The following is a 15,361-nucleotide window of genomic DNA, read 5'->3' on the forward strand; positions in this document are numbered from 1 at the left end:
TGATGGCGTTCGGAAAAAACTGATCTTGTGTCTAGTTGTCTTGGTGTGCAGTGATCTGTAGCGACGTTTTGAGGGTAGGAGTTGAAACAGTTTGTGTCCAGGATGTGAGGGGTCAGTAAATATTTTCCCCGCCCTCTTTTTGACTCGTGCAGTATACAGGTCCTCAATGGAAGGCAGGTTGGCAGCAATTGTTTTTTCTGCAGTTCTGATTATCCTCTGAAGTCTGTGTCGATCCTGTTGGGTTGCAGCACCAAACCAGACAGTTATAGAGGTGCAGATGACAGACTCAATGATTCCTCTGTAGAATTGTATCAGCAGCTCCTTGGGCAGTTTGAGCTTCCTGAGCTGGCGCAGAAAGAACATTCCTTGATGTGCTTTTTTGATGATGTTTTTGATGTTATGTGACCATTTTAGGTCTTGAGATATGATAGAACCTAGAAATTTGAAGGTTTCTACTGTTGATAATGTGTTGTCTAATATTGTGAGAGGTGGAAGGGTGGAAGGGTTTCTCTTGAAGTCTACCACCATTTCTACGGTTTTGAGTGTGTTCAGTTCTAGATTGTTCTGGTCACACCACAAGGATAGTTGTTCAACTTCCTGTCTGTATGCGGATTCATCATTGTCTCGAATGAGTCTGATCACTGTTGTATCATCTGCAAACTTCAGTAGTTTAACAGATGGATCGTTTGAGATGCAGTCATTAGTGTATAGAGAGAAGTGGTGAGAATACACAGCCTTGGGGGGCACCTATGCTAATTGTGGGGAATTAGGCATGACGACTCTACAAGCGTCTTGAAATATCTTCATTTTGTATTTTAAAACGAATGAGAAAAGATTACCTTGAATGCCTTTTCTATATGCAAGTTATTAATTAATTAATTTATTTTTTATTTCATCAAGAATGCATTAGATCAGGGGTCTCCAACCTTCGTAACTTTAAGCCTGGCGGACTTCAACTCCTAGAATTACAAACGACAGAAACTGAGACAAAAACTCAACTTGACACGAACAAAGAAGAAATGAAAATGTATCTACAAGAAATGAGGCAAGAAATGAGAAAAGAAATGAAGGAGATGAAAGATGAGATTAAAAAAGAAATTGCTGAACTTAAAACTGAACTAAATGTAGTCAAAGGAAATGTTGCCGAAATGGATGGAAATATAAAAGTCATGCAACAAAACTTACAAGGCAATGAAAAAAGAATACAAAAGACAGAAGGAAAAATTCAAATCATGGGACAGAGAGTGGAAGAATATGAAGATCGCAACTATGCAGCCCGCAGAGATTTTGATATAGCAATAACCAACCTAGAACTCCAATCCGGTTCACATGGTCTGAGGTTCCAAAACATTGATGAAGAAAGAGATGAAGATTTACCCGCAAAAATGGCAGAAGTCATAGGAGGCATCATGCAGGCGGATCCAGCAGAATTGATAAGAGCAATCGATGAAGTTTACCGAGTCTAGACTGGTTATGCAAGATGCCATAACTTACCTAGAGAAGTTCATATTAAGTTTTCAAGAAGAATTATCAAAGACGAGATACTGAGATTGACAAAAAATGAGACCGTTCAACGTAATGGGAAAGAAATCACGATCCTCAAACAAGTCCCGAAGAGAGTTCGACAGAGTAGAAGAGAATACTACTTTCTTACAAGCATCTTGATCAGAAAGAACATTGTTTTCAGATGGCTGGTACCAGAGGGTTTGACTCTAACTTGGCAATCAACAAGAGTGAAAACAGAAAACGTGGAACAAGCAAGATCTTTCATAGCACGCAGCGGATTGGATAGAATTGAACAAATTCGGATAGAACCAAAGAGTAGTGATGTTACGATGGGGGCTACATGTGGTGGAGGGGAGGAACCACTGGCAGTGGAGCAAAAACAAACACAGGCTTCACAGGAACTAATTTTGGAAACACGACTTCGAGAACCAAAAGAAGTTAGAAGGTGCTACAAATAAAGATGATAGAAGATCTGAAAATATTTTCAGTCAATGTAAATGGATTGAACAACCCGAGGAAAAGAAATCAAGTATTAACTAAACTTATGAAACAAAAAGCTGAGATAAATATTTTACAAGAAGTTCATATTAAAAAATCAAAACGAAGTCTCCTTAAAAACTCAAAATTGGGGAAATTATATACTAGCTTGGCAAATCAAAAGAAAAGAGGTGTAGCAATGTATGTTGATGAATTAATTGAATGCAAAGAAATATATAATGACAGTGATGGACGGATGTTAATAGTGCAATTAGATTTAGAAACAAAACCTCTTGTTATTGTCTCAATTTATGCACCAAATGATAATCAAAAACAATTCTATAAAGATCTGCACGAAAAAATTAATGAATTATCAATTGAAAATATGATAATAATAGGGGACTTCAATGTAATTGCAGATGACCAAATGGATTATACTGGGAAGAGAAAAGAAAAGAAAAAAAAGGTAATTTTACCTGGGACATTCTGGAAAATGAGTACGGAACTATCATTAAAAGATGTATGGCTAGAACAACACCTAAAAGATAACCAATATACTTTTAACTCTAACCCGCACAAAACTTGGTCTAGAATTGATATGGCTTGGGCCCCTGCCCATATAATGGAACAAATTAGTAAAATAGAAATAGAGACAAATACTTGGGCAGATCACAACCCTTTATCCATATATTGGAAAGGTAAAAGGAAAATAAATAATTGGACAATGAACAGAACTAATAAAAGACCCAGAGTACAAAAAATGGATAGAAAAAGAATTAGAGCTTTTTAAAATAAAAATACTGATACTACCCCTCAAAACCTATGGGACACAACTAAAGCATATATACGCGGGTTAACAATATCATTTGTAGCAAAAAAAAAAATAAAGAGAGGAAAGAATACTATGAAAAATTATTAGGAGAACTTAAAAGACTAGAAATGTTAATGCAAAAAGAGGACAAGGATGACAAGCTAAAAAATCAGAGAGAATTAATAAGACATAAAGTGAGATTAATAGAACAAGAACCAATTGTAGAAAAGATTAAAAGAGCAAAACAAGAATATTTTGAACATGCTAATAACCCTGGAAGATGGTTGGCATATAAATTAAGAAAAGAGAGAGAAAAAAGCTGATAGATTCAAAGGATACAACAAAACATAGAATAGAAGATAAAAAGGAAATAGTACTGGAATTTTATAAACAATTATACAAGAAATAAGAAATAAGTGAGGATTTAATTTTCAAATATTTGGAAAAAATAGAGTTACCAGCATTAACTGAAACACAACAGCAAAGACTAAACAAACCTATTACAGACATAGAATTAAAACAATCTATAAAGAAACAAAAAAATAATAAAGTGACTGGCCCAGATGCAATACCAGCCGAATTTTATAAATTGGACACAGAAATACTTTTCTCAAATATGCATGAGACATATAATCAAATATTGATAGAAGATAAATTATCAAAAACATGGTCAGAAACTTTAATAACTTTAATACATAAAGCTGACACGGAAAAAGAAAAAATTGAAAATTATAGACCTTTTATATCAATATTTGCTAATAGACTTAAAAGTATTATAAATAATATGATACATAGTGATCAAAATGGATTTTTACCAGGAAGACAAATCAAAAATAATTTAAGAATAATAGTAAATACATTAGAATATTATGAGCAACATCCAGAAAAGCAAATGGTGCTTATATTTTTGGAATGCGAAAAAGGCATTCGATAATGTAGATTGGAACTTTATGAAAGTACAACTTAACAAGATGGAAGTAGGAACAAAGTTTTTTAATATAATAGAAGCTATATATACAGAACAAACAGCTAAAATTATAATAAATGGGGAACAGACCAAAAAAGTACATATACAACGAGGAGTAAGACAAAGTTGTCTAATATCGCCACTATTATTTATTTTAACATTAGAGGTATTGTTGATTAAAATAAGAGCAGATAAGGAAATAAAAGGATTGAAGATTAAAAAAGAAATTTACAAAACACAAGCATTCACAGATGATGTGGTGTTTGTCTTGGAAGAACCAACAAAATCTATTTTAAATTTAATACATTTAATTTAAATTTAATATGGGAACATCGCAGGATTTATTTATCTTGGTAGATTTCATCCACTTTCTTGCCCATATTGGCCATCCTTCCATGCACCCTGATTCGATTAATGCAAGTGTACTCTGGATTTCCCCAGTTGCTCTCCACTTTGATTTTTACATACTGGAAAGCCTTCTCTTGTTCATTCTGAAATGTAGATGAGGGAAAAGAACAATCATAATAAAAAGCAATCAAGATGAAGTCATCCTCTTGAATGGCTCTATCGGTTTAATAGAAGAGTGCAAAGCCTATACTGTATATCTATATACAAGAGCCGGGGTGGCGCAGCAGGTAGAATGCTGTACTGCAGGCCACTGAAGCTGACTGTAGATCTGTAGGTCAGCGGTTCAAATCTCATCACCGGTTGACTCAGGCTTCCATCCTTCCAAGGTGGGTAAAATGAGGACCTGTATTATGGGGGAAATATGTTGGCTCTGTTAAAAAGTGCTATTGCTAACATGTTGTAAGCTGCCCTGAGTAAAAGGAGAAGGGCGGCATAAAAATCAAATAAATAAATAAAATAAATTTGTAGACCTGTTTCCCAAATGCTGATATAACTGATTTGGGATTGTTATTCATCAGAAAGAAGATTTGTGGTGGGGTTTTTTTTGTTGTTGTTTTGTTATGTCCCATTAGCTCCCAGCAATATATATAGTCCTCAACATATGACCCCAATTGAGCTCAAAATTTATGTTGCTGAGTGAGAACTTTGCTAAGTGAGTTTTGCCCCATTTTATGACTTTTCTTACCACATTTGTTTAATTAGAAACACATTGTTACGTAACAAATTGTTAAGTGAATCTGGTTTCCCCATTGACTTTGCTTGTCAGAAGGTTGCAAAAGTTAATCACATGGACCCCGAGACACTGCAGCTGTCCAAAATGTGAGTCAGGTGTCAAGTGTACAAATAGGGGTGCTGCAATGGTTACACGTGTGAAAAACTGGTCATAAATCACTTTTTTCAATGCTACTGAAAGTTTGAACAGCCATTAAGTAAACTGTTGTAAGTCGGGGACTATCTTTATAGTGCCACAGATTATCTAAACTATATTTCCTCAGGAGGAGCTCTGGTTTTCCAGCTCTGGCCGAATCCACTCCTTAAAGTACTGAATTAAAAGTTGTCTGATTTTTAGTAGATGGGGCAGAAATTGGAGAGATTCTTTCAAAACAACTCCCTCTGACACAGCCCCTTCGGTTTTACTCTACCCTACTTTATTTATTTTATTTAGTTATTTATTATTTAGATTTGTATGCCGCCCCTCTCCACAGACTCGGGGCGGCTCACAACAGAATGAAACAATTTATAACAAATCCAAATATAATTTAAGATATTTAAACAACCCCGGTTTGATTTTAAAAAACCCATTTACTAAACAAATATACATACAAACATACCATGTAAAAATTGTATATGCCCAGGGGAGATGTCTCAGTTCCCCCATGCCTGACGACAAAGGTGGGTTTTAAGGAGCTTACGAAAGGCAAGAAGAGTAGGGGCAGTTCTAATCTCTGAGGGGAGTTGGTTCCAGAGAGTCGGGGCCATCACAGAGAAGGCTCTTCCCCTGGGGCCCGCCAGCCGACATTGTTTAGTTGACGGGACCCGGAGAAGGCCCACTCTGTGGGACCTAATCGGTCGCTTGGATTCGTGCGGCAGAAGGCGGTCTCTGAGATATTCTGGTCCAGTGCCATGAAGGGCTTTAAAAATCATAACCAACACTTTACACTTTAGTTTTACCTCTACCCCACTTCTCCCATTTCTAGTTTACCTTCAGTTGGAATGTCTGAATTAATTCCTTCTCGGTATCATACATGAATGTTCCCAGTAGGATCTCCTCTTTTGTTTCATCATTTAGCCCCTAAAATTAAAAGGAGGGAATCAGTGTATTTTTTTTTCATTAATATTTTTATTTTATTTTATATGACTTACAAACATTTAGACATCAAACAATACAACATTAAACATTTACACTTGATATATTTACAAGATTTATTTTTTAACAATTCTATTTACTATACCTTTTTCTTAATTTCACCCAGTTGTAAATTTTTTCCCACACTTTGTAATAGTCCTTATTTTGTTGGTTTTGAATTTCGTATGTTAATTTGCTAAATTTGGTGCAGTCTAATATTTTTTTAATTACCGTTTCTTTGTTTGGAATCTTATCTTGTTTCCAGACTTGTGCATATGCTAATCTTGCAGCAGTAAGTAAGTGATTTATTAAGTAGTAATTTTCTTTGCTATGTTTGCCTCTAATTATGCCTAATAAATACATTTCCGGTTTTATTTCAATTTTATAGCCCAATATTTCTTCCATCCATGCCCTAATTTGAATCCAAAATTTTTTTGCTTCGTTACATTGCCACCATATGTGGTAGTATGTTCCCACTTCTTTTTTACACTTCCAACATTTGTTACTAATGTTTACATTCATTTTGCCTAGGCGTGCTGGCGCATAATGCCATCGGAAGAACATTTTATAAAGATTTTCTTTATATGGTGTTGACAAAGTCATCTTATAATTAACTGATCATAGTTTTTCCCAGTCTTCTAGCTGAATTGCATATCCAAAGTTAGTCATCCAAGATATCATGTTAGGTTTAACAATTTCTTCAATGTTTTCATAGTTTAATAGATAAATATACATTTTGGTTATAAATTTTTTGTCAGATCCTGTCAATAATTTGTCTATTTCATTTTGTTTATTACATATTCCAAATTTTACCAAGTCCCTTTTATATCTGCTTTGAATTTGGTAATATGGAAGCCAATCTATTACTATGCCTTCCTCTTTAAGTCTTTCTCTAGTTTTAAGACTTCCTTTAGTATTTAATAGGACTTCGTAGGTTATTTTTTGTTCTTGGCTTATTATATTTGGATGAATTTGAGCTTCTAGAGTGGATAGCCATCTGGGTATTTCATTATAGTGTTTTTTCCTGACTTTCCGCCAGTGTGTCAATAGTGTATTCCGAATTTGGTGTTGTTTAAAGTGAGAATGTTTTGAATGTTCTTTTCCCCACAAATGTGCGTGCCATCCTTCATTTATATCGTGGCCTTCTATTGTTAGAATTCTAGGATTTTCAAGGTTGACCCATTCTTTAATCCATAGTAATTTAGTGGCTTGGTGGTATATTTCTAAGTTGGGTAAACCGAATCCTCCTCTTGTTCTTAAATCTTGTAGAGCTTTCATGTTTATTCTTGGTTTTTTATTGCACCAGATAAGGTGAATCAGTGTAGAAGAGTTGAATGCTGCAGCAGCCCTGAAGGACAACCTGGAAGCAGTTCTTGACCAACAAAGTCAGGTCAATGCAGAAACCAAAAAAAAAAAAAAAAAGGAATTTTGAGTCTTGACAAGCAGGCAATCTTTTAATGGTGAGCGGAATTATTTTATATGAAACGGGCAGAGAGCTACGGAGAGTGGTGTGATTTTTCACCTTGGTTATTGCCAATTGTTTTTAAAATGTCTATTTTATTTATTGATTGATTGATTTTGTCCACTACACAATGAGGGTTTTAGTGGGTATACACATAGTAAAATACATGATGTAGGTTAGATACAGAATATACTCATAGTAAAATATATCTAAGAAAGAGTAGAAGAGAAGATATAGGAATGTTAAGATGCCTATGTTAGGGCTTATGTCAGAAAGCTATGCTGCTAATTTTTAGCAACTCTGGTGTACTGATCTGGACTCTGACTTTCCCTGGAAGTAGCAGGCAAAGGTTTTGTCCATTTCATCCTCCTCCTCCCACACATTGTATTCCAAATCACTATCCTGTACAGGGGTTGTAGTGAAGGCAGGAAATGTCCCAGATTATGGGACCTTATTGAAGTATCCTATGGAGTAGGGAAAGTAGGGACAGTCTTTAAATGAATTCATATGGGAAGCAGCAAAGAAACTGTTAGTCATTTTCTGAATTAAAGACACCAGGGAAGATGATGCCATGCCATTGGATAAGAGAAATTAATAGACTACTTAGGGTGGAAACTGATAGAGTTGGGCAGATATAATTCCTTGTCTTAGAATTCTACAGGGGGAATGGCCATTTAGCTCATTACTCTAAATATTGCTAGTTTATCCAGCCTCTAGTGATAGGTTGCCAGTCCAGAGAACTTGGCAGTGTATTATGTACCAATCCCTTCAAAAGGAGCTTTTTGAAGGGAGCAATAGCTTACATATCCCAAATTAAGGTATTAATTAATATTTTTCTTAAATTTGTATCTTACTTTTATTTGTTACAATTTAAGATCTGTACACAATAATGGGCTGCGGCCCCCATGGGAGGGGGACATAGTGGGAGTTGTAAGTTCATGCATTATTTATAGAATACTTAATAATTTTTTTATTGTCCTTCCTTCTCTAGTACTTAGTATGATCCTTAATTGCTTTTAAAATAGGAAATAATTAAATAGTACGTTTTACCCATAAACACTTTAATCATTTTTATCATTATCTAGATCTTAACTTTTATAGCAATTAAAGAAAATTGAGCTACTTGCCTAATCTGTTATCATACTGAACCTTATGGGTTTAGTACAAAACCTTAAAATGTTACTGTGCTCCTCAACAAATAATGCTTTCTATCATTTGTCCTTTTGGTGGCTATTCAAATAACGTGACTTAATCAACTGAAAAAGAGTCGTCAAGCCACTACCACCCAGTCACATGACCTTTAAGCCACCCCGGTGACCTTTAACCCACCCCAGTCACATGATTGTCAAGCCACTCCCACCTGGTCACATGGCAGGCAAGCCACACCCACAAAATAAACCATGCCCACAGTGTGGCAGTAAACATTTTGGCAGCTCATTGCTATATGTTCATAATGCTCCCACCTCCCATTTTTCCCCAAGAACTTTGAGAGATGAATTGGTCTGAGGGAGAATGACTGGCCTAAACTATGCTGGCTTTTATACTAAAGGGAGAAATAGAACTCGGAGCACTGATTTCTAATCCTTCATCTTAACCTCGATACCAGAATGGCTCCATATCCTATTTCAGCTCAATATCAAGGGCATAGTAGCCTTGGTGCTTCCTAAATTGGAGTTAGAGGAAAGATATGAGATAAGTTAAAACAGTATTGTACTCACATAAACCAAGAAATCTTTTAAGGCGCTTGTGATTCTATTGCTTTAGAGATGTGCTGAGCTGTAACGGCTGTGAGTCGGACTTTTTCAGGCAGCTTAATTACGACTTGGCCTTCAGATCCTGAGAATGCCCAGCAGTTTCCAGGGTAAACATCCGGCTACAAACAGGAGACCATTCACATAAATAAAATGTTCAAATTGGAATCACTCTATAATATGTAAATAGATGCATTGCTCTGGGGTTAAAATGGTTTATACAAGAAACACCCCCAATTTGGTGGTGGGGTATGTATGCTTGTCGGGTGGTGGGCACTTTCACTATACACTTGTTTTATGTTGTGGGTATCTTAAAATTGTTAAAAATCAATTAAAAAATGAATTCAGGTCCTGCAGATTGATTTGATGTGTGAGTACAATAATTACTGGGGTTTCTCCAGGAGTAGGGTGAACTTTATTGTGAATGTGTGACAAAATTGCTTCTGACCTCTGACGAGACGCACCCGCTGGACGGGGGTCTCGACAACCCTGTGATGGTTCACTTTACGAGGCCCGATCCTGAAACCATTACTAGTGCTTACCAATGAAACACGGAGTCAATGGTCTGGGTAAAGTGACAAAGCTTTATTGTTACAAGTATCTTCTTTTATACCCTTCATATGCAAATGAAGGGGTTTCAGCTAGTAATTTTCTATTGGCTAAATACAAGTCTAATTTTTCCTAATACAGTGATCCCCCGCTCGTTGCGAGGGTTCCGTTCCAGGACCCCCCGCAACGAGCGGGTTTTCGCGAAGTAGCGCTGCGGAAGTAAAAACACCATCTGCGCATGTGCAGATGGTGTTTTTACTCCCACAGCGCTAGCGAGGAGCCGAAGATTGGGGGCGGCGCGGCTGTTTGCCGCCGGCATGGGGGGCTTCCTAGCAGCCCCCCAAACCCGGGTTGGGGGTCCGGGGGGTGCTGGCAACGCAAACTCCTCGCTGCCGCCCGCCCTTCGCCTGCCCACGCCGTTCATTCTCGCCGCTTTCGAGCTGAGTCCGGGAGCGAATTCGCTCCCAGACTCAGCTCGAAAGCACCGAGAGACAGCGCCAGCGAACGGCTTGTCCGCGCTGTCTCTGGGCGCTTTCGAGCTGAGTCCGGGAACGAATTCGCTTCCGGACTCAGCTCGAAAGCACCGAGAGACAGCGCCAGCGAACGGCTTGTCCGCGCTGTCTCTGGGCGCTTTCGAGCTGAGTCCGGGAACGAATTCGCTTCCGGACTCAGCTCGAAAGCACCGAGAGACAGCGCCAGCGAACGGCTTGTCCGCGCTGTCTCTGGGCGCTTTCGAGCTGAGTCCGGGAGCGAATTCGCTTCCGGACTCAGCTCGAAAGCACCGAGAGACAGCGCCAGCGAACGGCTTGTCCGCGCTGTCTCTGGGCGCTTTCGAGCTGAGTCCGGGAGCGAATTCGCTTCCGGACTCAGCTCGAAAGCACCGAGAGACAGCGCCAGCGAACGGCTTGTCCGCGCTGTCTCTGGGCGCTTTCGAGCTGAGTCCGGGAGCGAATTCGCTTCCGGACTCAGCTCGAAAGCACCGAGAGACAGCGCCAGCGAACGGCTTGTCCGCGCTGTCTCTGGGCGCTTTCGAGCTGAGTCCGGGAGCGAATTCGCTTCCGGACTCAGCTCGAAAGCACCGAGAGACAGCGCCAGCGAACGGCTTGTCCGCGCTGTCTCTGGGCGCTTTCGAGCTGAGTCCGGGAGCGAATTCGCTTCCGGACTCAGCTCGAAAGCACCGAGAGACAGCGCCAGCGAACGGCTTGTCCGCGCTGTCTCTGGGCGCTTTCGAGCTGAGTCCGGGAGCGAATTTGCTTCCGGACTCAGCTCGAAAGCACCGAGAGACAGCGCCAGCGAACGGCTTGTCCGCGCTGTCTCTGGGCGCTTTCGAGCTGAGTCCGGGAGCGAATTCGCTTCAGGACTCAGCTCGAAAGCGGCGAGAATGAACGGCGTGGGCGGGCGAAAGGTGGGCGGCAGCGAGGAGTTTGCGTGGGCAGTGGGGAAACTCCTTGCTGATGCCCGCTGCTCGCCCTCCCGCCAGCAAGAGGGGGAAGACCCAGGGAAGCCCCCCAGCAGCTGATCTGCCGGGCCCCATCTACGCATGCGTGCCCATAGAAAAAAAGGGCACGCATGCGTAGATGGTGTTTTGACTTCCGGGTTCAAAAATCGCAAATTACCCTGTTCGCAATGGTTGGGGACGCAATAACCGGGGGATCACTGTATACGTTTCTTATAGGCTACAAATATAAGGTTTTTCAAATCTATAGGCTAATAATAAAACTTTTGAATACGCAAGTTTTCATAGGCTATATCTATATGCAAAAATAAGGCTTCTGAGTACATAACTGTTCATTGGCTATTTCTATTAAGCTTCTAATTGGTTATAAAAGGTATCATCTACAGCTTATGATAGGCTACTAACTTCTCACTTTATGCACCTATCGGTAGCTGAGTTGCCAGCCAATCACACTGTCAGTGTCTTATCTCGTGCCAGGAGCGCTGTTGAGGGATGTTTTTTACTCTGTCCAAAGTTCATGGCTATTGTATGAGTCACTGTCTCTGGGCAAATTTTCACCATGCTATTCAGATAACTGTCTCTGTGTATATCCTAGAGCATAGCTAATATTTGGCTTACACAATCCCTACAGACCACTAATCTGTGTTTTCTCTGGCTTATTAAGAGTTCAGATACACCAGCAAAGTAAACTATTAGTGGGTAAATAGAGTTTTGTAATTAAACCAGAATAATATCCCAACTAGTGTAAATTTTCCAATCATTTGCAACCAGGAAAATGTCATTCTTCCCTCATTCCTCCGTTGTAAATGAGGCATTCCCTCTTTCTCATTCTCTTTCTGTCTATCTGCCTTTTAATCTCATTGAGGGGAGTAGTGAAGAGAATGGGCAAGAAATGACCAGGATCTCCAACATTTTTATTTTTATCCCTCTAGAAATGAAGGGAATGGATGACGAACTGGGGAAAAGGATTACATAAAGTGAGGAGAGTACAAGGTGAAAAGAACAGAGAAAGGGGATGGATGGGATTAAAGAAATATTCCCGGAAGGTTGGCAGATTTATTTTATTTTTTAAATTTATGCGTTTGTTTATCAAAACGTGTAAGTAATAGCAGATATTGATATAAACACAAACATAAGTAAAGTAGGTGCAGGCAAATAGGGATGTTAGGCACAATAGTGTGCTTATGCATACTCCTTACTAATAAACGTATTGTGTGTGTGTGTGTGGCTGCTGGGCGGCCGAAGAAACCTTCCCTGGGTCTTCCCCGCCGCCCACGCAAAGGGGAAACCCCGATCTTCGGCTCCTCGCTCATGCCCGCCCGCCGCTCGCCCGCCCGCCGCTCAAGAGCAAGAGGGGGAGAGATAGAGAAAGAGAGAGAAGGAAAGAAAGAGATGAGAGAGGGAGGAAGAGAGTGTGAGAGAGGAAGAAGCAAGATAGAGAAAGAGAAAGAAAGATGAGAAAGGAAGGAAGAGAGTGACGTCATAAGGGTGGGAAAAATCGCGATATAGCGTTTCGCGAAGATCGAGATCGCGAAAATCGAGGGATCACTGTATATTGTGTTAAGTGTTCCATTTATCTTTTTGAACTGTGTGTGTGTATTTATCACCAAGCATTTAACACCAGCAGCCAATGCTTCAGCAATATACAAAGGGCCATTTTCCTCCATTCTGAAGCCCAATAATGAAGACTTCTATAGAAATGGGAGAGAATTCTCCTTTTGCTTTCCAACGTCCAGAAAGCATAAATAAGGAGAAACAGTCTACACTATAGCAATAGCAATAGCACTTAGATTTATATACCATTCCACCGTGCTTTACAGCACTCTCTGACATGTTTACAACATTAGCAGCCCCCAATTTTACCGACTTCAGAAAGAAGGAAAACTGAATCAACTTTAAACTGGTCAGGATTGAATTTCTGGCAGTGAGCAGTTACCCTGCAGTCTTGCATTCTAACTACTGCGTCATCACAGCTTTTGCCATCATTTAAAGTCTTCTTAAATACAGCAACTCAGAACTTCACAAACTATTCCAGCATACAAAGGAGAAGATTTTGTTCTTCTCTGGAATATTCTGTTTTTGAGCTGGAGAGTTTTGTGCATCCCTCCCCAGGGTTGGGCTACTGCCTGGATGGGAGGCAACGCAGTGGAGTAGCAAAATTGGAACTCCACCCTAGAGCACCCAATTTGCACTGAAAGATATTGAAAGAAAATATAGCGCGTCCTGCATAAACCACGCCCACAGTGTGGTAGTAAAAAATTTGGTAGTCCTTCATCCTCCCTCTCCCTGCTCTAAACCAACCGAAATCATTATTGTAACTTCTGAAATCTGCCTTAGTTTAATGCAATGAAAAGCAACAGTTAGATTTTCAAGTCAGAACAAAATAGGCCCTGAAGAACTGCAGAAAACATTTGCAGAGCCATTCACAAATATGTGCATCCTTTAATTTTAAGGAAAGCACTGAGCTTTCCTTAAAATTAAATGAAGTCAGATTTTATCAACATTTCGATCTAGGCTAGATTGAGAAGTTAAAGAAAACATCCATGTATATAGTTATGAGATAGAAACTGGACTCGGGGCAGTACTATTTTTCTAGCTGAGAAATTGTACTATTCTTCTGAATTAACTAATAGCAATGATAGAAATATTGCACCTGTAAAATAGTTTCAGGGGGGTTGGCTGAAGAGATAAATGGAAACCAACAGTTTTCCTGGTGCAAAAAATCGAAAGACTTAGATGTCCTGTTTTTATCAATCGTGGCTCCTAGATAGACAGACAGATGATTATGTAACCTCAAGTTATTTTCTATTTCTAGTGAATATTTAGATGTATTTTCTTGTGACAGATGTTTTTTAAAGTCTAGAATTAGTAGAGAATTAGTAGAGTAAAATACAAAGAGATTTCTTATCAGAAATTACATTCATTCACATGTAATTTCCCAATATTAGTTCCCGCGTAGTCTCCATGTAGATAGATGATACTTTTATAAAGGCTAGAATAAGTACAGAATAAGTATAAAGGCTAGAATAAGTACAGAATAAAATATAAAGAAACTTTTCATCAGAAATTAAATTCACTCATATATACTGTAATTATCCAATAGTAATTCATCTTTTGTAGAGTTTAGTGCAGAAAGAGAAAAATCTGTCAGATATGATTTCAAATCACTTTCTTATCCCCCCCCCCCCCCCAAGCTTCAGTTCAGGGATTTAAATGTGATGCCCATTAAACATTTAAATCAACCGAAGCTTTCAGATACTTCTCAAGGGCAACCAGGATCTCAAGATCCAGAACTGGGTGTAACTACTGCACAACTCGCAGTTTATGCAAAGACACTCCTGGCTGTGAGTTCCAAACCCAAAGCCACTCCATCTTTCAGGACATTACCTATTGACTTTTGAGCCCAGTCAGCCTTCTGTATATCATCTTCAAAAATCTTCTTAAAAGCCAAATTGAGCATATCAATCATTTCCTGCAAAGGAGAAGAAAAATACACCAGGGAAATGGTTTATACAAATATCAGTTACATACGTTAGAAATCGTAAGTTATGAATAGAACCATAGACTTAATTCCAACTGTCAGCAACAGATACACAAATATGGACAATAAAGCATCATGTCAAAAAAGCCAAAATTTGCCAACTCGGCAAATGGTTTGTTTCTCAAGTTTGCTGAGTAAAGACAGGAAATAAATGTGCCCAAATGAATAGCCCATAAAGGAATATTAACTGGTATCTAATAATATTTTTCTATCAGATTTTAGCTAAGGAAGAATGGTTGCTGGTGCTTAAAACAGTGTGTACCACGATTCTTTTAGATAGCATTAAGATGTTTTCATATGTCATTTAACTATGTGAAAAGACGATGCCTATGAAGCATACACTATAGCCAGCCCTGGGACACAGGCATTTGGGGGCTAATGTCAAAAGACAAAAATTTATATCAGTGCAGAAATCTCTATGCAATGCTCATGCTTTTTAGACATAAAGGCTGAATCTTCTGTGGAGAAGAAAAGTATGTAGAGGAGATTTAATAATTCTTAGAGTCATCAATCAATCCAGATAGACTATCTCATGTAGCAGGTTGGAGATCTACAAATTTCCTTTAAACTTTTGGTAAAGGGTAATC

At 39.0% G+C, this 15,361-nt stretch overlaps 1 protein-coding gene across 1 annotated transcript in view; it reads right to left on the reverse strand.

Moving 5' to 3' along the window:
* Positions 1-4,102: 4,102 nt before the first annotated feature.
* Positions 4,103-15,361, reverse strand: part of LOC139159561 (sperm-associated antigen 4 protein-like) — a 32,801-nt gene continuing 21,542 nt past the window's right edge. The window contains 6 exon segments of the mRNA XM_070736870.1: positions 4,103-4,252; positions 5,872-5,961; positions 9,196-9,230; positions 9,233-9,350; positions 13,887-13,996; positions 14,621-14,705. Of these exon segments, the coding sequence (XP_070592971.1) occupies positions 4,103-4,252; positions 5,872-5,961; positions 9,196-9,230; positions 9,233-9,350; positions 13,887-13,996; positions 14,621-14,705 (588 nt within the window).

Source organism: Erythrolamprus reginae, chromosome 2 (assembly GCF_031021105.1).
Source record: "Erythrolamprus reginae isolate rEryReg1 chromosome 2, rEryReg1.hap1, whole genome shotgun sequence".
Taxonomy (NCBI): domain Eukaryota; kingdom Metazoa; phylum Chordata; class Lepidosauria; order Squamata; family Dipsadidae; genus Erythrolamprus; species Erythrolamprus reginae.